At 35.4% G+C, this 20,115-nt stretch overlaps 1 protein-coding gene across 4 annotated transcripts in view; it reads right to left on the bottom strand.

Annotated features, from left to right (window-relative positions):
- Positions 1–294: 294 nt before the first annotated feature.
- The window catches only part of LOC103715187 (uncharacterized), a 39,610-nt gene continuing 19,789 nt past the window's right edge, over positions 295–20,115 (bottom strand). For all 4 annotated transcript variants that reach the window (XM_008802734.5, XM_088706398.1, XM_088706399.1 and 1 more), the window contains 12 exons: positions 19,382–19,513; positions 19,080–19,283; positions 17,692–17,808; positions 16,781–16,830; positions 14,160–14,322; positions 13,926–14,048; positions 4,594–4,722; positions 4,382–4,480; positions 2,291–2,380; positions 2,066–2,150; positions 908–1,038; positions 295–834 (listed from right to left, as the gene is read on the bottom strand). In XM_008802734.5, the coding sequence (XP_008800956.2) occupies positions 700–834; positions 908–1,038; positions 2,066–2,150; positions 2,291–2,380; positions 4,382–4,480; positions 4,594–4,722; positions 13,926–14,048; positions 14,160–14,322; positions 16,781–16,830; positions 17,692–17,808; positions 19,080–19,283; positions 19,382–19,513 (1,458 nt within the window). In that variant the 3' untranslated portion in view covers positions 295–699. The remainder of the gene's footprint in view (positions 835–907; positions 1,039–2,065; positions 2,151–2,290; positions 2,381–4,381; positions 4,481–4,593; positions 4,723–13,925; positions 14,049–14,159; positions 14,323–16,780; positions 16,831–17,691; positions 17,809–19,079; positions 19,284–19,381; positions 19,514–20,115) is intronic.

The following is a 20,115-nucleotide window of genomic DNA, read 5'->3' as shown; positions in this document are numbered from 1 at the left end:
AGTTGCATAAATATCAACTAAATATCAATTTTATAAATGTATAATATTGTTCACATAAATTTAATAATGTTTTGTTTTTTAAAAAAAATTTACGTCTAATCAAGCTGAACAGAAGCTGCTCACTGACAGCTCATTCATTTCACATAAAATTAATGGTATTTGCGGCCACTAATTAGACGTATCGTGGCTGGGAAAACCACCCATGATAACCAAGGGAATGGTAACTCTCGGAAAACCTGGCTCCAACATCGATCCGCTTCGCCGGAGGCACGAGAAGATGGACACAGAAGCATAGACAATAAACCAACACAAACATCTACTATTAATTATTTCTGCACATATTAACAATAAATGAAATGCTAAGGTTGGATGGGCACGGCACAGTAAACCCATGCTCCTGCTGGTTATCTTCCCCTTATGCCTTGTTGATGCTCTTCTTTGTTCTTGACTAACCATGAATGAAAAAATACAAGAAACTGATTTACATGAAGCCTAAAATTTTATACGGGGAAGAGGCTCTTGTACAAGGTTTGACTGGACACCAACAATTAGCACCGTCCGAGCCTCACAGAATCCTATCTACCACTAATAATTACACATGAACTACTGGAAACCAGACACTAGCAAGGCTCGGGCAATAATACCACTTCATAAGAAGGCTGAAGTATCATCAGGTCCTAAACCACCATAGAATCATTCTCACCTTCGTCGATGCTGATGCTGATGTTGATGCGCTCGTGCTATTCTATCTGCATACATTGGGAGGCGAACAATCTCCGAAATCTCATCTAGGAGCACTTCTTCGGTGATATTGTCATTAATACTCCGCATCACCTGTTAAGAAACCAGAAGTATTACAAGACCCTGCTACAAGACTCGTGCAGCAAAGCCAGGCCAAGGTGAGTACCTTCAGGTAAGTGTTAATATCATTTGGTGTTGTTTTATCTGCTCTCATTCGCATGCACACCCAACAGCCTCCGTCAGGATCCCACGAGCACTCAACGATCTTTCCTGAAAGGGATGAGACATCCACTTCGCCTACACAGATAAAGATCTCATTGGAATTTAAAGAAATTACAATGTCTAAACTCTGCTAATTTGTCAATGACAATGAGAGTCAAACGAGATGGGGACAACATTAACGACAAAAAACTTATAAAAAGGTATATCAGCAGTGGATGATTCAAAGCCCAAATAATATAAACCAGTACGCTACTCCAGACAGGCTGATGGAGGAGCTTTTCTTCAGGGATCCAACTGGATGCAGCAAGATCAAGGTAAATGGAAACAAGAAAATGAGGTACTAACAGTTAGATTAAGAGATAATTATGCCTGGACAGCCCATATCTAAAACTACATTTCCATTTCCCCACTGGCATCCAAACAAAGATTTTCAAGACACCAATAATAGATCACTGCCACCTCAATCTATGAATTAACCGCCCGCGAAGATCTTAGCTTGCCTTCAAAAAATTCTATGCAATGAAATGTTAAATTCTTGTTCTTCGTATGCCCACGAATATAGAACAACTACAAACTGCCTTCAGAGGTTCACTAGGTTCCAAGCATGGGGCCCAAATTGGTGATCAACATTTCCAACATGAGATCCTAGCAAGGATTTAGAAAGTGCTTTCCACGTAGATGTCTCTATTCAAATTAACTCACTGTTGGAGGATCAATTTTATTGCCAGTACCAAAAAAAATGTCACTTATGGCTGAGTCCAGGGTACCAGAAGTTATCGTCCACCATACAAGCTCCTAATGTAAATATAGTAGTGAATAGGGGTGAATGGAACAAGCTTAGATATGTTTCTTATTGATTCTTGATCTAGATAAACAGTTCTCAAGCATTCCATTAAACAATCAGAACCACAGATTCATCACAAAACAGTATCTATATAAGTAACATTGAACAGTATATTAGATACACTAATAGAATAGTTTAAGAACCTAAATCAACATCAAGCAATTGGACACAGTGGGGAGAGAATGGAACAGAGATAAGTGAACATCATAGAAACTATCGTACAAGAGAAAAAGGTGAATAACCAAAATAATTACCCACCTCTAAATATAACCCGTACCCCATCCATGAGTTTCTTTTTACCTCTCTCAAAAAGAAAAAGCAACTCGCGACTCTCACTTCCCACCTGCAGACATGAAACAAATATATTAAGTTCTCTACTATGCACAAACATGAATTTAGGAGACTAGTCTGCCATCAATCTAAGATTTAAACCTAAGATAAAATCATAATATCCATATTTCATAGATGAGGTCATGAACAAACCTCAAACAAAAAGTCGACTGAGTTCATCTCTGGATACTTCCACTTTAGAAGACCTTCATGCGTACGAGGCACATAAGGATCATCCCAACCCTAGCATAAGAAAGTGAAATAACCAACAGAGGTCATTACATTATATGTTCAGTACAATTACCTCATTATAAAAGTATGTCCAACAAAAAAAAAGCATCAAGCTTTTTAGAGATCAAATGGAGAGCTTTTGAAATACGCACTGTGAAGGATAATATTGGCATATACAGTGTACTTGCATCATATTGATTTCTCAAAGAAAAGGACCACAATAATGATGAAACAAAACGATATCGAACAACTACTTGCACGGAAATGAGAGTTCTCCCCAAGACATTGTGACTAATATCTTGCACACATGTTGCATTAAAACGTTATTGGAGACAAAACTCCACTGACGCAACTGCATGTTGGATTACTGTTGTGATACAAGATATAAACACCTACACAAGCTTTACAACAGTTTAACATTTTTTATGTTCATTCTTGAGCCCAACATTTTATTTGTAACTGACACTGCAATTTTCAGCAAAGCACATTAGTTTGCCAAACATATAAAGTCAAGTACACATTACTTTTTCTTATTGTCTTCACTAAAATTTGAGTAAGAAGCAAGATATCTTAGCATATTGAAACAACTGAGACATTCCACTCACAGTTCAACCTGATTGCTTCCGAGATCCTTCAAGGGAAAACATACTTGATGAGGTTACCAAGACTACCTGAACTTTTACCACTTTGAATTATTAAATAAGCAGTACGTAATATATTTTTCAAGATTTTCATAAGTTTTCCTTCTTTTACATAAACAAGTTTGTGACAGAAGTTGCAGACCATACTTGGCTATTGAAAGATCATGACTACTCAACTTCACTCGACTTTCCAGATTTTTGAGAACTCACAAAGCGAGTATTTTTGGAATTTTTTGCATGAAAGTGATCAGGAATATAGTTAGCATTGCTAAAGGTTATTTTTCAGTTCTACCTTTTGATTCTGCTATTTTTCGGCTGTCATAGAGTTTAGTTCAACCTGATGGCAAGGTAACATTGGCAACGAAGGATGCATTTGCTTTTGACGAGACAAAACACTTAAAGACATCTCTTCACTAAACTGGTGGTATTCTAAAATGAAGGGATGGTTAGATAAAAGTGTACTTGATTATGTTCTAGAGACAATAAATAAGAGAGGGGATATGTTCAAGGTGAGGGACACCAAGATATGGGTATGAGGATACTAGAATAGCCAAAAGAAAAGAGTAAATGGAAAAAGCATCTGACTCTTCAGTTTAGGTATATGTATGCCAGCACCGCTCCTCTTCTCTTCTGTTAAAAGCGACCACCACCTTTCAAAATGGTTGCTTTAGGGTTTTATTTATGGGAGCCCATGAGATGTAAAGTCCTTTATTTCGAAAATTGAATAAAGACATTGGTTACCAAAAAAAAAAGTTGAATAAAGAAAATGGCCGTTTTCTTCCTCGGGATACACGCGCTCCTCTGCCCAACTCCTCTCATTAATCTTTCTCTAGACAGGATCACCCAATTTATTTATTTTTATCATGGGTATCTTAATTGCTAGAAATCTATTTACCTGCTTCAATCTTTTTTCTACAACTTTGACTGAATTTTTTATTATCGCTCATATTTATATCAGTTTCTTTACAAGCTTTCTTATGCATTCACATTTCTTCTAATTCTGTCCACATCAATTTTGAGATTGCCTAGTGAATTTTAGTTATTGCATGCATATTAGATCTTTTTTAGCAAATAAGAGTAAGTTCAAAAACATTTTTCACGGCTTTCACATTCCTAAACTCTTTTAAGTAGCTGTTCTTCATCAAAAATCATATATTTCCATGGCCAGATATTCACGACAGTAATCAAGATTTTTCATAGAACACACTTAAGCTTTTAAAGGACCTTGAAAATGCTAGCTGACGTCCCCATTACATTAGGGTTGCATGAAATGTAGGACTGTAGTAGTAAAGGCAAAGCATTTGGTGAGACAGCATGGTTTGACTTCTTCAAGAAACTAAAAATTTCAAAACAAACTTTTATGACCAAGCACCTGAAATACAAGGCCATCAGCTGCATGTGAAAGCTTTGGAATGAACTCCTTTAGAAGCTTAACAACTGTAGATAACAACCAAAAGTCCTTCCTTCTAACCTGGTTATTTTTTAAAAATAATAATAAATGTCAAAAATATGAACAAGACATGCAGTTATATACAGATACTGAAAGAAATTACAAAATAATTGCATCATTTTAGATCTACTTACGCTAAACGGTTCCATGTCATATCTGTAAATTGGGTTACATTTGCCTTCACACTCGAACTGTTTTCTCTCATAATTCCGAGGCCGAACCACTTCCTCCTCAAGTAACTTCCACCTTTCAGCAAAGGGCAACTGCACCATGAAATGATGATATAGCATCATGATTTGGTTATGCAACAATTTTATAACAGTTAAGAAACAGAAAAAAATAAAATAATAATTCTAAAGAAGAAAAATACAAAATAATAATTCTTCAACTGGCAACCAAAATCAAGAATGCATTCATGTAGTCAAAATTTTACCGCACAAAAGTGATGACTAAATAGTAATATTAATACAACTATACTGAGAAAAACATGGTTTTCACAGTCTCAGCAGAAACCCCAAACCAAAACAGAGGTTGACTTCAGAATTTTGAATGAAGAAGGCCCAGGAATTTGGGAAATAAATGTCATTTTCGTTATAGAGATATATGCAACTAAACCATCAAATTCTTGTCCCAACTATCTGGCATGGGATCCTTATTTGCCAAGCATTCCTATTCAAGCCTTTCTTTGATGTTCTTTCAAGAAGAACTTTAAAACATGTCCTTTATTTTTATTGAGTTTAACACAAGGACTCCAACAACCCAAACCGCTCACCCAGTTCACCCAGTACAGAACCAGGTCTGAACCGAGCAAAACCAAGTTTTGCACAAGTTTGATAAGGGAACCAGTCCATACTGGTTTGGTTCGCTCGTTATCAACCCATACCACCCGATTTCAAGCCATATCATGATAAAAAATGAGAAAAAAAAGGGCTGAGAGCTATCTCGGTACAAGATGCATACTGTACCATACCGAACATACCATATCGAACTGGTGATGTACTAGCAAGGTACACGATACTGAAACTGCGGACCTTTGTTTTACATCTTGCTTGCTAATATAACATTAACCCTCCACCTTCTTCATCCAAAGATAGGACCAACAGTAGCAGCGATTACATATATGGCATCTTGTAAAACTACTTTATCATTTTTCTCATTTCTTTGAGATCTATTAAGCATCATGTCAAAATTAAGCAAAAGATTTGCAACAGAAGATTTTTGGAACCATCTTGAATTTAGATTTAAGAGAAGCCTATAGAAATACATTTGTTTCCATATTTTCCTACCCTACAGCAACATAGATATTCAGATAGCGATGCATCAGATTGTCACTAAAAAAAAGAACAGAATATTATACTCTAAAATAGCATGAAACACAATCGGCATTTTCTTCAATTTAAATAAAAATTATTATTTAGATCATTTCAGCATGAAAAATTGCTGAAAACAATGCAGTCGAATGCCCTAACCAGTAACAAGTTTTATGGTTTCAACGTTTTGCCCAAAACTTTGAAATTGAAACCAAAACCTTTGAGTTTCACCTTGGGCTGCAACTGAGCTGATATTTATTGAGTCTAGATCTGATCAAGTCAGCATTGATCCTATTTTCAAGCCTGAATTTTAGGATCGAGCATCATTAGTTTACTATTTATTGAGCCTAATTTGAGTTTATTCTTGAATGGAGCTAAATACAAGCCTAGCCGATGAGCTTGATAGTTATAATCAACCTGAAATTAATTCAAGCTTAGAATCAAGCTCGGTTCAAACTTGAATTGAAGCTTTCTCCAGCTTGAACTAACATTTAACAGACTCAAATAATCAAGGTTAGAAAACAATTAACATTTTATAACAAAACATGAATCTAGAAAATTATTGAATATATTATGAAATAAATTATCATGACATAAAACATGATAATTTTGTAACAAAGCATCAATTAAAATTTTTTTGCACATGCATTACTGGAACTGAGGATAGCAGAAAACAGTAATTGTTGTAAGTTAAATTTACTATAATTGTGAAAATGCAATAAAGAGTAAGGAGAGAAAGAAACATGATTTTTCTATAAGAAGCCATTACATAAATGAATACCTTGTCATAGTGTTTTTGGCATGCGTGTTATTTTATTCTCGATCCCAATATTGACATATTTTATATCCTGACTCACAAGCCAATCACGCTGAAAGTAATTCAAGCTTGGAATCAAGGTCGGTTCAAACTTGAATTGAAGCTTTCTCCAGCTTGAACTAACATTTAATTGACTCAAAGAATCAAGCTTAGAAGACAAATAACATTTTATCACAAAACTTAAATTTAGAAAATTATTAAATATGTTATGAAATATATTATCATGCCATAAAACATAGTATTTTGTAACTAAGCCATCAATGGCAATTTTTGTATGATAGTGTATATATTTATACTACTTTTCTGGCATATGCTGCACATGCATTGCTGGAATTCAGGATAGCAGGAAAACTTAAGTGTTACAATTTACTAAAATTGTGAAAATGCAACAAATAATAAGGAGGAAAAAACACATAATTTTTCTATAAGAAGTCATGGTACATAATAAATACCTTGGCATGTGTCTTATTATATTCTTGATCCACAATATTTGCATATTTTATATCCAAACTCACAAGGACATTAGATTCATAATATAAACACTAGACAAGCATTCCCAAGACACATCTAACATATTGTATATAGGAAACTAATGCAAAAATACTTCACATATGAATGCCTCCCCAAATATTGTTACGGGTCACAATATCTTTTGGGTATGGATTCCATTAAATAAGGAATCCTTGATGGAATAAATTCTCATCACATATCAAAGCCAGAAAATGACATTTATAATTCCTGGGTTTTGGTAAGTACATTAGTCTTCTAAACAAAAATCAAACAACAACATATGACATTGCAACCATTGGATATCCTACACAGTGAATCTTAAATAAAGGCATCTCCATGCAAACTTCCTGGTTGATCTTTCTTAAGCATCTGGCAAGAATTGAACAATGAAATTAATCATAATATAGAAAAGCTCTTGGACTTGTCTTTAAAATAAAGATGAACTACTTTCACCGATGCTTTCAAGATATTTTGTTTCGATTCATTCAAACCTCATCTAGCCATTTACTCAGTATCTCCATTCCAATTTGAAGTTGATTTCCATATCAGTTGCAGAAAATCAAAAGATCCGGATTCAAGATCTATGCCAAAAGTTTGATATGAAATTCCACCGCTTATCATTCTTCTAGCATTTTCAAGTGTTTCTAATCATTCTTCATTAATCATAATAGATTGTAAATTATAGACTATAAATTCCACAAGCTGTTTGCACATCATCATAAATATTAATTAAGAACACAGTTAATCTCAAGTAATTGACACATATTGTCTGAGAGCATTATTGCAGCAGGAACCAAATCATGCATTTCAAACTCATAAACATTCAGAGCTAGAGAATCATACAGAATCTTACATGATAATCTGGTGTCCTAGAATACCATACTATGGGGGAAAGAAACTTTCACATCAATGAGCAAGATATCTTGAAGGAAAAAAAGCAGGGAAGGATGGGAAGGAGAAAAATAAGAGGACAATGCACAACAACCACATACAGGGAAAGAGAACAGAGAAGGAAAAAAGGAGGTGGATAAGGAGACTCTTATGATAATTATTCATAGGTTAAATCTTGTTTGCATCACAGGGAACAGTACGGATTATTAACTACAACATTCAACAAGTGACACAAATTCCCTGAAATGTTATCATAACATTTAATACCTCTACAAACAAGAAGCAATACTAAACATTTTCGCAGCACTACCAACAGAATCCACCTGCCAAACATCATCCAAAAGCATTCATCCTTGCCAACAACCTTGTATAAAAAGAGAATGGCATATATTCTTAAATACAAGGCCAGTACTTAAGAGCTTATTCTGCTTGTGAAACTCTGTTTTCGTATATTTTTAAAAATGCTACCAATTAGGTGACAGCGCTGCTTTATGAGAAGGATGTAATTCACTTTTGTAACCAAAAAATGTTTCAAAAATAAAAAAGGATTGCAATCTAAACGTATGAAAAAAAGGCTATTTTGAGTATGCATTTCTTCAAATAAGTATTTAAAATTTTTGGCAATAAAGTAACCAGGTACAGATACCGGACATAAGGTTTGATCACAAAAACAAACCATCTATAGAAATAGAGGATAATAATTCCTTCAAACAGTCACAAGGCATGTTGTGGTTCTTAAAAATTAATAAGACAGATAAAGAGACCTTATGCTGGCGTAGAACACAAACCAACCCTTAAACCATCGGTAGTCTGTGGGGGACATGCCGATTTATGCCAGTCATAGATGGCGAAGGGGAAAGCAAGGGTAACAAGGGTGTCTGAAGGGCTGTGGAGGAGAAAGGCGATGCAATGGCTGTGTGGTTGTCAAGGTGCTTAATGGGAAAAAGGCAGCCTCTAGACCAATGAAGCATCCGGCGAGATTAAATTGAGCAGCACGAGTTGTCATAGGTTGCTACAGGGAACTTAAAAAAAAGAAGGAAAGAGAATGACGGGAAGCCCGATCCTCCATCATCCGAATGGCCATCATCACCTTCGCTTACAGCGACTGCATCACAATGGGCCATCGTACCACCATCCGCTATGTCAAGTCCGTCATCTAAGCCCAGTTGGGAGTCCCACGTCACCCTACGCCACGAGCCCTCAGACAGGATGAGGTTAATAGCGGAGACCAAAGGGTGTCCAAGGGGTAAGGTAAACAAGAGGCCAAACAAAGGCGGCAGCGGCATTAGATTCGAGATGAGATTGGAGGAGGTTGTTGATACAATGGGGCAGGGCAGTGATCGGAGAAGGGATAAGGAGGGCGAAGGAGGAGGGTGTGAGAGAGAGCGTATTCTAACCGACTTTTTTAACCTTCTAAAATTATCCTATTCCTCCCCATTCCCATCTTTTACAAGTCTAACCAGGTTCATTGATAGATCTCATGGATTTCATTTAAACAGGAAAAGAAATTTGCGGAAAAATTAAGGGCAAAACAGGAATGTAAAAAGTTGGATGAAGCTGCTGAAATATTAGCAGTAGATACACAGAATATACTAAATATCATATTACTTATACTGTATTGTGTTGTATTATACTGTATGTGCAAGCCTTATCAAGCTGACTGATCAGTTGAGTACATTTCAGGCTTAGAAATCAATTTGAGTCTGGGAACCAGGCCCAAGCTTGATTCAAGCTAAGTATAAGCTGAGCTCAAGATTCTCAGACCAATTGACAACCTTAGTTTTACCTAGAGCCAAACAAAAATTAGGGTGGATCAGTGACGCAGTTTCAGCTTAAACTAAATTATGTAAATGCAGCATGGATTGAAGTATAAAATCACTCTGTCAAGGTATTGGTATGAATACACTCCTAAGTACCATCACATGCTGACACACGATATTATGTCTCAATTTGGCAGTTTCAGCACACCAACAGGCATACCAAGTTTTGGTACAGTATAGTACCATTCTGCCTAAGGTGCAAGGGACTTCCAATTCCATCCTTGGTCCCTCATGTCATTGAGGCACTCAAAAAGGACATGGCTCATTTGAGCGCCAAGGCATCAAAAGGAACACGTTGATGACTTTGTCTCGTTTGTGTGTATGCCATGGTGGATGACCGCAAGTGTGTCATGAGCCATGATGATTGTCATTTTGTGTAAATGTATTTTGTGTGCATCTATGTTTGTGTGATTACTTGAGGGCATGACAGATTATTTTTGTATGTAGATTTTGTGTACGGTGTTTTTTTTCTATTGTCAAATGTGTTTAGCATCATAAATTCATATTGTAAAATACATACATATATAGAGATATAGATACTTATTTAAGTCATAAAATGATTGAAGCAAACCAATTTATAAACAAACAAATTCAAGGTTGAGAGTCATTAGGTTTTCGTCGAATAGGGTGTCATATATTAGAGTTCTGAATATTAGAACAACATAATTACATAAAGCTATTTTAGAAATGTGGAAATCTTCACATGGAAGAAATGTGAAGATTTTATTGTCATCTTAAGGATAAATTATGAATACATATATACATATATTAAGTTATAATAATGTGTATAAATATGTATATGTACATATATACATACTGACAAAGGACCATCTAATAAGAAATTTAGACACAGTTCAGTAGGCACAAATTAGAAATTAGAAAATTTTATTTTATTTGGAAATTAGGAAATTTTATTTTTATATGGACTCTAAGGACTAGAATTTTCTAAAGACTCCAGTTTTTTATTTCTATGCAGACTCTTATTAGGGTTTTGGGTCTATATAAACCCATTGATATGTAATTGAGAACACAATTTGCATTATTGAGATTTGAGAAAACAAAATATTGAGTTGCCCTCTCCCTTTGCCTTCTTCTCTTCCCTTCCCTCCTCTTCTTCTTTGTTTTCTCCTCTCTCCTTCTCCTGTCCTGTATCACATACATATTGCCTAGATTTGTGCCTTGTGCCTAGGTACAAAAAGACCTTGGAGCCGCTCGGGGCATTTAATAACTTCATGTATGTGAACTATCTACACTAATTTTGTATCATCACGTATTTCTTTCTACATGGAAGTATTTCCTCCAAATTAAACGTAGATTTTATGGTTTTGACAGGATTTGGAGTTGCAAGATTAGATTTCAATACATTAGGTTTGAAAGGTATTAGATTGTGTAAAGTTAAATTGACATTGATTAGTAAATTGAAATTTTACTCATCAGATATTACTATTTGAATGTTATATTTTTTAGAAACATAATATTTTGATTGTCTTAGTGAAATATCAGATGAAAATACATCCAAAGGCTCGAATCCAATGCACATATCTTGACTTATTTTTATTTCCTTTTTGGCAAATTTTTTTTTTTTTTTTTGATTTTATCTAATCTTCAATTGAATTTACCAATTGGAGCCAAAACCACATAAGTAAATCTCATTTTTTTCTAAACTAAAATCGAAACTGACTTTTCAAAAGTCGTTCAAAATGATATTTGTTTATCTTCTTGGCTGGTTTTATTGTTCCATTTTGCTCAATTTGAACAAGTTTCTGACAGTTAAAAATTGTTAGGAATAATACAGCTGAAACTAGAATCAAGACTTTCGAGACCGCCAAATCTATTTTTTTTTTAAAAAAAAAAAACTCATTGGTGGTCAATAAGAAGCCAAAGATGAAATTAAGCTTTTAAGTGTTGAACAATAAGGATGAAAGATGATGGTAACTATTGTTGTATTACTCACCAAAAGGATGAAAGACAGTTTCATTTACTTAGAAGTTATGAGAAGATAAAGTTTAAGCGAGCTCATATAGGAACAAGTTAATATCATTTGCTTCAATCTTCACTATCTGGTTAAAACCAGAAAGGCTGGATAACCACTACGGGCATTTGCATTCAAAAGGAACTCAAGCCTAATAAAGTATGCAACCAAGGACAGGTGCAGTCAAACTATGCGCCCATTTGCATTCACTCAAACAATGTTTCACATGCACAACCACCATGAACCTTTTGCATTCACTCAAACAATATTCACATGCACAACCACAGTAGTGTAAACCACGAACAACAATACAAGTACAGATACGACATGATATGGATCTCGCCAAGAAGACAAATCATTGTAAAGTATGATACAATATGGTTAAGATGGGCTAATAAATAAATATATATTATTAAAATAACTGTCCATGCTTTACATGATAGCATTGACATCCTCAAACTCTATCATTTAGTCATCATTCAAATTAATGAACTATAATCCATATTCCATATAATAATATGAACATTACATACATCAAAATAAATTGTTCATCATTAAAAGGCCAATATTTATAAAGAAAAAAACAAAAGTAAACCCTCCACCTCATCCTTTTGAGGCCCTGAGGTAATCATTTAGGCATATCCAAGAAGTATCCTAGGGGTATCCAAGTCGCATCCCGAACCTTCTTTGAATTTTAAAAAGGGATGCTCACAATAAGTATTCAACATGCATCCATGAAGTATTGGTATATAAAATGTATTTATTTTGGACACAATGTAGAATTTGAAGTATCCATGCTTTCTAGCTGCAATATATAGCCCAAAAGCATTCCAATTGTTTCCTGAGCAAGGTACTCTCATATACAACCCATGAGACATGATTAAAAGCATTTAATACCAACTTAGTTAAATTGTGATTCAAAGTGACATGCCTTAAGCAAGAGCACCGTGCTTTTCTACAAACTAGGAATGCAAAAACTCAGGCTTGAGATAGCAGTCAAGCTCAGCTCGTTCTATAAAAAAGTAAAGCTCAAGAGACCAAGTTGCTTTCAAGCCAAACTCGAGTTGTTCTGAACATCTTGTTTAAAGAATTCTGCGAGAGCAAAAGATCCGACAAGGCTTCACATGTGTAAGCTTTTAGCTTATTCCACAGTTAGATCTCAAGGACATGATTAAGACATACTCAAGGTTTTCAATACTAGTACTGAACTCTATACCATTTTCCTATTGGAACAGTATGATATTAGTATAGTGTCAGTATTGATGGTATATACAAAAACTAACAGCACTAAAAAGAGTGAAAAGCCATTGGTACTGACCAGTACAGTCTGCATGGTACCGATACATATGGTTTAACATCCCAGCCCCAGTACCGATGCCAATCCCACATCGGAACGGTATGTACTGATAGTAGCATCCAGTTCTGAAGATTTTTGAATCCACGAACATACTTTCTTAAAATTATGTTATTATTTAATAAATAATAACTGAATAATATGTGATATTAATTATTTGTCTATTCAAAATTTGAGCTTAATCCAAGCAAACAAGGTAGGCAAAGCTCAAGCATGGCTTGTCTACTAATCAAGTGAGCCATTCTCGCAAAATTCTGAGTCAAGCACAAGCTGTTCAAGAACAGCCTCTCTACTTTGGCACACCTAGGGTGTGCATGATAGGGCAGAATCACCTTTTTGCAGTACTCCCCCACTGAAGTTGCTCTCAAGAGAAATCTTGGTGGCAAGATAGCAAGCAAAGGACTAAAAACACCTAGCGCACCTTTAAACATGTAGCTCATGTGAGAAAAGCAATGTGTGGTAACAAGAAATTATTCATGAGATTTAGGTTTTAGGCCCACATTAAGCTTTTGGCAAAGTGACTTAGCAAAATACCACCATATCAAGACAAGAATTTCAGCTAAACTCGGACTGAATCATTTTACAACCATATACCCCTACCCCAAAATAACTTATAACTAGAAAGAAAGCATCTCCAAGGCTAAATAACCCTTTCTAATAACAAGAGTATTAACTTTTAGCTAGTTATGGCATACAAATTGGAAAAGGAAATGACTGGTTGAAGAGAAGGAAAATAAAATAAAATTAAATTGTGAATGTTTCAACTTTCAATTTCTGGTTTTGAATCTTTACCTTTATAACAGAATTTGAATTAAGTGCCACCAAATCATATAATAAATATCTTCTCTTCAGTCCTGTATCAGGTAGTGTGTCGATAATCATTTCCCCATCAATCAAAGTCAGGTTATGAAAACCCTTGCACATGATAATAAAAGCAGGTTACATTGTGCAAACAAGTCAGAACAAGTATGCTACTAAAAAGTACAGCATAACTTATTCTAGAATCGACATTTTGTACATACTAACCTCATTCACATTCTTCAGAGGAAAACGCATTTGAACCCTTCGAAAGCAAAAATTTCGGTCAATTAAGTAACAGCCATGTGTGGTAATAAGCATCATATACCGGGTCCCATCAGCTTTCCACGTAGCATAATAATACCGCTGTCTTAATAATTGCAGATTGTCCCTGCAAAGATAATGTTGATTAAGTATGAACTGAAAATAAAAATCATGATTAAGCATAGAGCAATGAATGCACAATAAATAATCAATTCAGCCAACCAAATTTAATATATATAGTATTTTATATTAAGGCGTTCATTGTTCTAACTGATGCAGATGCCTCTTGGACTGACTGATATGCAGTGAAGACGTCAGACGAACAGCATGAATTTGCAGCACTTTATGCAAATTCAGCTTAATCATCTGTCTTGAGAAGTTGTCACCCCTTTGAAATTTCACAGGTGATTTTAGAAGCCAAGTTTTCCAACTGTGCAGCAATGAGTTTTAGGTGAGAAAATGTTTAGGGTTCTCAGAAGTAAATATATAAGAAATCCAAAAAGTCTATTCAGAATTCATAAGGGATGACATGTCGTGTTTCTTATAGATGAGTAAAATCGTGTTTCTTATAGATGAGTAAAATCAAATTCAAATTTACTTACCATCCAAACTTAAGGAGAGAGATAATCAGCTCCAAGTGAAGGTAACAAAGGCAATAATAAGCCACAAAGCAAGCAGAAAATCAGAAACAAAATTTAAAGAAGAAAATAGAGAGAGAGAAAATAAAGTTGGACACTCTAATCAAGAGTTAAGAAGATTTGTGACCTTCTGAAGAGGAATATAATGAACCAACATTTGACTGGCAGGTAGATGCTACTTCACAGGAAACCAGAACTAAACTCAACCCCAGAACACATTCTGTTTTGCTCAAAGTACAGTCCCCCTCCACACACACACACCCCACCCCTTCTTTGAAAAAAAAAGTCCCATGCAATGACTCTTCTGTGCTGGCTTTTATACCTCATATTACCTTCCTGGATGGTAACTAGTGCAGTATGCAAAATGTGTTTGAACTAAGACATCATTTCTTAATTTCTCTTGAGCAAAATAGACAGAAAAACAGATATTGGCTTTAAATTATCCAGTGTTAAAAATCACACATCTGCAATATCATAAGCAAAGATTCCCGGGCTATTTCCCATAGGGAATTAAAAGTGGCAAACACTTCTAAAATCATTTCGACAAAGTTTGCTGTCCACCAAAGCACTCTACATCATGCACACCCTCACCACCCGATGGCCTATACCGTGCATCCATGACCTCTCCAACAGCCCCCACCACCAGCAGCTTTCCCCTTCTACCATTCACAATCCAGGGTCCTAAGCCACTTCCCCTCACCCACCAGCCTACAGCCTATGCACCATCATCATCATCATGCCCCCAATACTCTGCAAGCCTCCCCCGTTTTCATTAGATTTTCTATTTTTAACATAATATTTATTTCTCCATATTTATTCCATTTTAACATCCATAATTTGATTGGATGACCCAACAGTTGAACTGCAAACCTGGTGACCTGACCAAACCCTAGATCAGGTCAATATCTGATCCAAGTCTAATAGAATTCAACTGAAAAACTCCATCTACAAACCCTAGGCACATAAAGCTACCACATGCTATTCAGATGGAGCTTCCAAAAGAAGAAAAGTCTTTAAAAATATATCAGGGGAAAACTAAATGTGTAAGAAAACTACATTGTTTATGCCCAATTAGAGCAGCTCCTCTGGCTTAGACAATAATTATTTATCCTTTATATCTTTATTACTTATAACCAAGGTTTTCCATCTCAATACTGGACCCCGTAACAATACCATCTTGGTACAGCGTTGATATGCCCAATACATGTGCCGGCTCGGCATATTGATATGCGGTACACTCCCTACTAAGTACTGGTATAGTATGGTAAGCCCAGTACCGACCGGTATAGCGTAACATAGTTATCACAATATTCAATATTTCAATTTATATACTCTCTTATCTTAGTCTGAAAGCTTACTACTTGTATTGTCTACTAGATTCTAATGAATTTATTATTGTCCTTAGATAAATCATAACACTCTTATAAATTTTCAAAACTAAGTACGATCTTCAATTTATCAACTAGTTTGCCATAGCCTGTGCTTTTATTGATAAATCAAATGATCGGGCAAATTTTTTTTTTTCGACTACAAACCTAAACAGCCGATTTTCAAAATAGGGGTCTTGGCAGCCCTTGGCACCTTAATACACAGGCTGCAAGAAAATTAGCTGCAACAATGAATCATATACATGCAAATTAAGATGGCTTCTTGCATAAACATTAAGCTAGGAAAGATCCAAGTGAGGAAAAGATCAGGAGATGCCCAAGGTCTCAGAGGTGATACCTTCTGAAGATAACCTATTACATTGGTTTTAGCAAGGTTTGTAAAGTTCATGAAAATTATAAACATGAATACAAAGATACAAACCAAGAATAGAACAAGGTATCGATTTTAAAATGACTACAAAAGGGATTATATGGTCATCAAAAATACATAAACCACAACTACTCTTGGCTATGTATTCAATATTAGTGAGAGGATTTTGATTTGAAAGAAGAAATATACCTGTTGAGAGAAACAGGGTGTGATCCTGGAAATCGTGCATTTCCCCTTACCTATAGACCAAATATATATAAGTGTAAGAGATAATCCATCAAGATTGATAGTAAAACGCAAACTCCTAGAAAAATTTAACTAATATGCACTGGTTAGAAGTGTGAAATAAAAATACTTAAACCATATTGTAAAAAATACTTAATATTGCATAACATTGCATTAAATTTAATGGATTGCACTACCTTCTAAGTGAATGAATTGTAAAGTACAATTATTTTAGGTAAACAACAAATTATGTGTGTATCATAATGTCAAAGTCATGCTATAGGATTAAGCTAGCATTTGCAACAGTTCAAAACTTAAGCATTTACAAAACAATTTGGGAGAAATTGGAGATACGAGAAATAGTGTTTAACAAATATTGCAAACACCTTGATGAAGGTTCGCAATCTCGGTATCAGACCCTATACCAATACCGTGATGATAAAGTGTCGATACGCCAGATATAGGGATTAGTTCAGCAATACTGAGACTCAGTGTGCCCCCCATATGAAGTCTTGGTTTGGAAACGGTACAATATATTATACTTGGTATGAGATGATACGCACCGGTACCGCGAAACTTTCTTGATGGAAAAGACAAGAATGAAAAAGTTCAGAATAAACCCAGAATATATTCACAAAAACTCTCAAACTATTCTAAAAAATTAACAATAAAAACTCCAAAAAAAATGCTTTCTAGAAAACTGTAAATGAAGACTTCATAAAACTTGCAGTATTATTCACAGATTCAGATTTCAGACAGTTATCACACTATGGTATGTTAAATGGTGAACATGATATACAAATGTAGCAACTTCAAATGGACAATTAATTAAGTGTAGTATTTGAAAGGTAGAAGAGAGGTAATAGATTCCATACTGAAGGAGTTAAATCAAGCAACTGGTAACAAATCAGACGCAGAGAGTCTTGCTGGTCGTATGGTATTGCATCCCCCAAGACATCATCATTTGTTATAATTTTGTTTTCCATATGCTCCTGCCAGTATCATAGGATTCCCAAAGTCAGACAACTTACCCAAGATAACTAATAATAATTAGAGCTGCAATTAGATAAATGTTAAAACAAGTCAGAGAATCAGGACAAAAGAAATGGAGCTCATGACAATTGACGTTAGGGATCGCACCTGATTAAGAAGTGCTTTAAGCAAGAAAGATCGAAGAGAGTGAAGAATTAAACAGGACAGAATAATAAGAGGAAAAGAAGAAAAAAGAGGCGTGCAGCTACTTCTATACCGAAATAAATTCATGTACTGATTTTCCAGCAACATACATGTCTCTTTTAATAGCCAGACCACCTTCCAAAATAATTAAAAGAACATATTATCACACCCAGCTAATTCTAGTTGAACCCCTCCCTTGGAACCCAGTCAGGACTCCTAAAACAGAAGATAGCCAAATCATTTCAATTTTAGGAGGACCAACAGGCTGTTTTAGTTCCCCCAAGTTTGGCTCCTACTAGGACTCTTAAAACTAATTAAATTGGCACACATTGGGTGCCTAATTGCAGCCCATATTGACAGACAAAAGACTGAAATAATCCATGACGATTAGCAAAACAAATCCTACCACAACCTGAAAATATTAAAGCAGGCATCAATTTTTTATAAGGTACAGCATTTTATTCTAGATTCTGGACTAAATTAAGGAAGATAAGAACAAATGAGACCAAGTATTACTTTCTGAAGCGAAAGAAATATAGCATCAAAGAACACACACTTCAAATAAAAGAAGCTAATGAGTAATCAGAAAAGTTGCCCGAACATTACTAAACTCTATTCCATCGCCTTTCTTTTACTTCAAAATTGCAATATCTGATCTAAGAACATTAACAAATTGTAATAGCTGTTCTAAGCACATTAACCAATGTCACAGTTCTACTTCAGCAATCTCTAATTTCCTTCACAACATAGGCACATGTTCATCATTTGAAAGTATGTAGCTTCAGATTTGAAAGCATGTCTAGGAACTCTCTGCAAACCAGATAACAGGGAAAAGAGGAAATAACCATGAAGAGATTTATTATTGCATCACAAATTTAGCACTATTAAAATCTCAAACTTTAAGATGGTTAGCAAAGCTAATTTGCTTCCAATAAATGATATGATTCACGAGATCTGGTGCAATCCTGTGCCACAGGAATCAGGGAGCTACAACAAAAATTTAGAAGCTCAAGCTAATAAATACAAGCAAAAAGGAGGGAAAAAAATTAATTTTAATAAGACAATTAACTTTCCATGGAACACCCACATGTGAAAGAGTTGCAGTATTGCCATCATCATCATCATCCTGCACAGCTTCACCATTCAGATCAAGATCAGAAGACCTTTTCCACTCCGGAGTGGGAGGGCAGAACAAATTTTCAGGACTTTCATGGTAAAACATATAAAGTGACTCAATATAATCCTGCTTATATATCCCTGGAGGACGTGCTTGAGCAAATTTATGTAATGCCTGGCCAGTAGCAAAATCAAACATGGTGTTGAGGAAAAATAAGAAGTTAACAAGAGGTAAACCAAGAGGAAGGTTTGGAATATATGAACACAGCATACATCAGAGACATGCCACAGCTGGGAGCGCATGAGGAAATGGATAATCATAAACCCTGTACGATTATGCCCATGAGTACAGTGAACAAGAATATACTTCTTTGAATGCTTTTGGCGGGAGAGAAACTGCATAACCTGAAACGAAAGCATGATGGAAAAATTACATAACCATGTAATAAATTCTTCCAGATAAGATCTTCAAGAGAAAATTTAGCCAAATTAGAGAACATATATAAGCTCCAAAAAAGAAGCAATTATACTATTATCCAATAAATAACAAAACTTAAGATAACAAAAAGAGCAACAATTTGGATATACACAACTTTGGAAAGCACATCCAAGAACTGAAAAACATACATCCATGGTCTGCCGTACCGGTCCGTACCGGCCGGTACAGCCGGTACGTACCAATTCGGCCTGGGACCGGTACCGAATCAGCGTGGAATCCGGTACCGGTATTTTATTGTTAGAGAACCGGTACGGGACCGGTTCGAACCGGTATGGGACCAGTACAGGATGCCACCGGTACGCCGACCGGTACCAATACGGCGGACCTTGCATACATCCATACTAAATTTAGATAAACAATTACAGTTTCTGTTCATAAGCTTTGATAATTGTTGAAGTTAGTTATATCATCCAAGTCAAACAACCAATTAGAATGAACCATGAAACCTGTGTGCATGCCCAGAATCTTAAAGACAGGTAATATTCAAGAACGATCATTTAAAAACACC

Source organism: Phoenix dactylifera, chromosome 11 (genome assembly GCF_051530095.1).
Source record: "Phoenix dactylifera cultivar Ajwa chromosome 11, Ajwa_hap1_PhDact_Kaust_v1.1, whole genome shotgun sequence".
NCBI lineage: Eukaryota > Viridiplantae > Streptophyta > Magnoliopsida > Arecales > Arecaceae > Phoenix > Phoenix dactylifera.
Note: the sequence above shows the minus strand (reverse complement) of the source record. Positions and strands in the feature narration are given on the sequence as shown.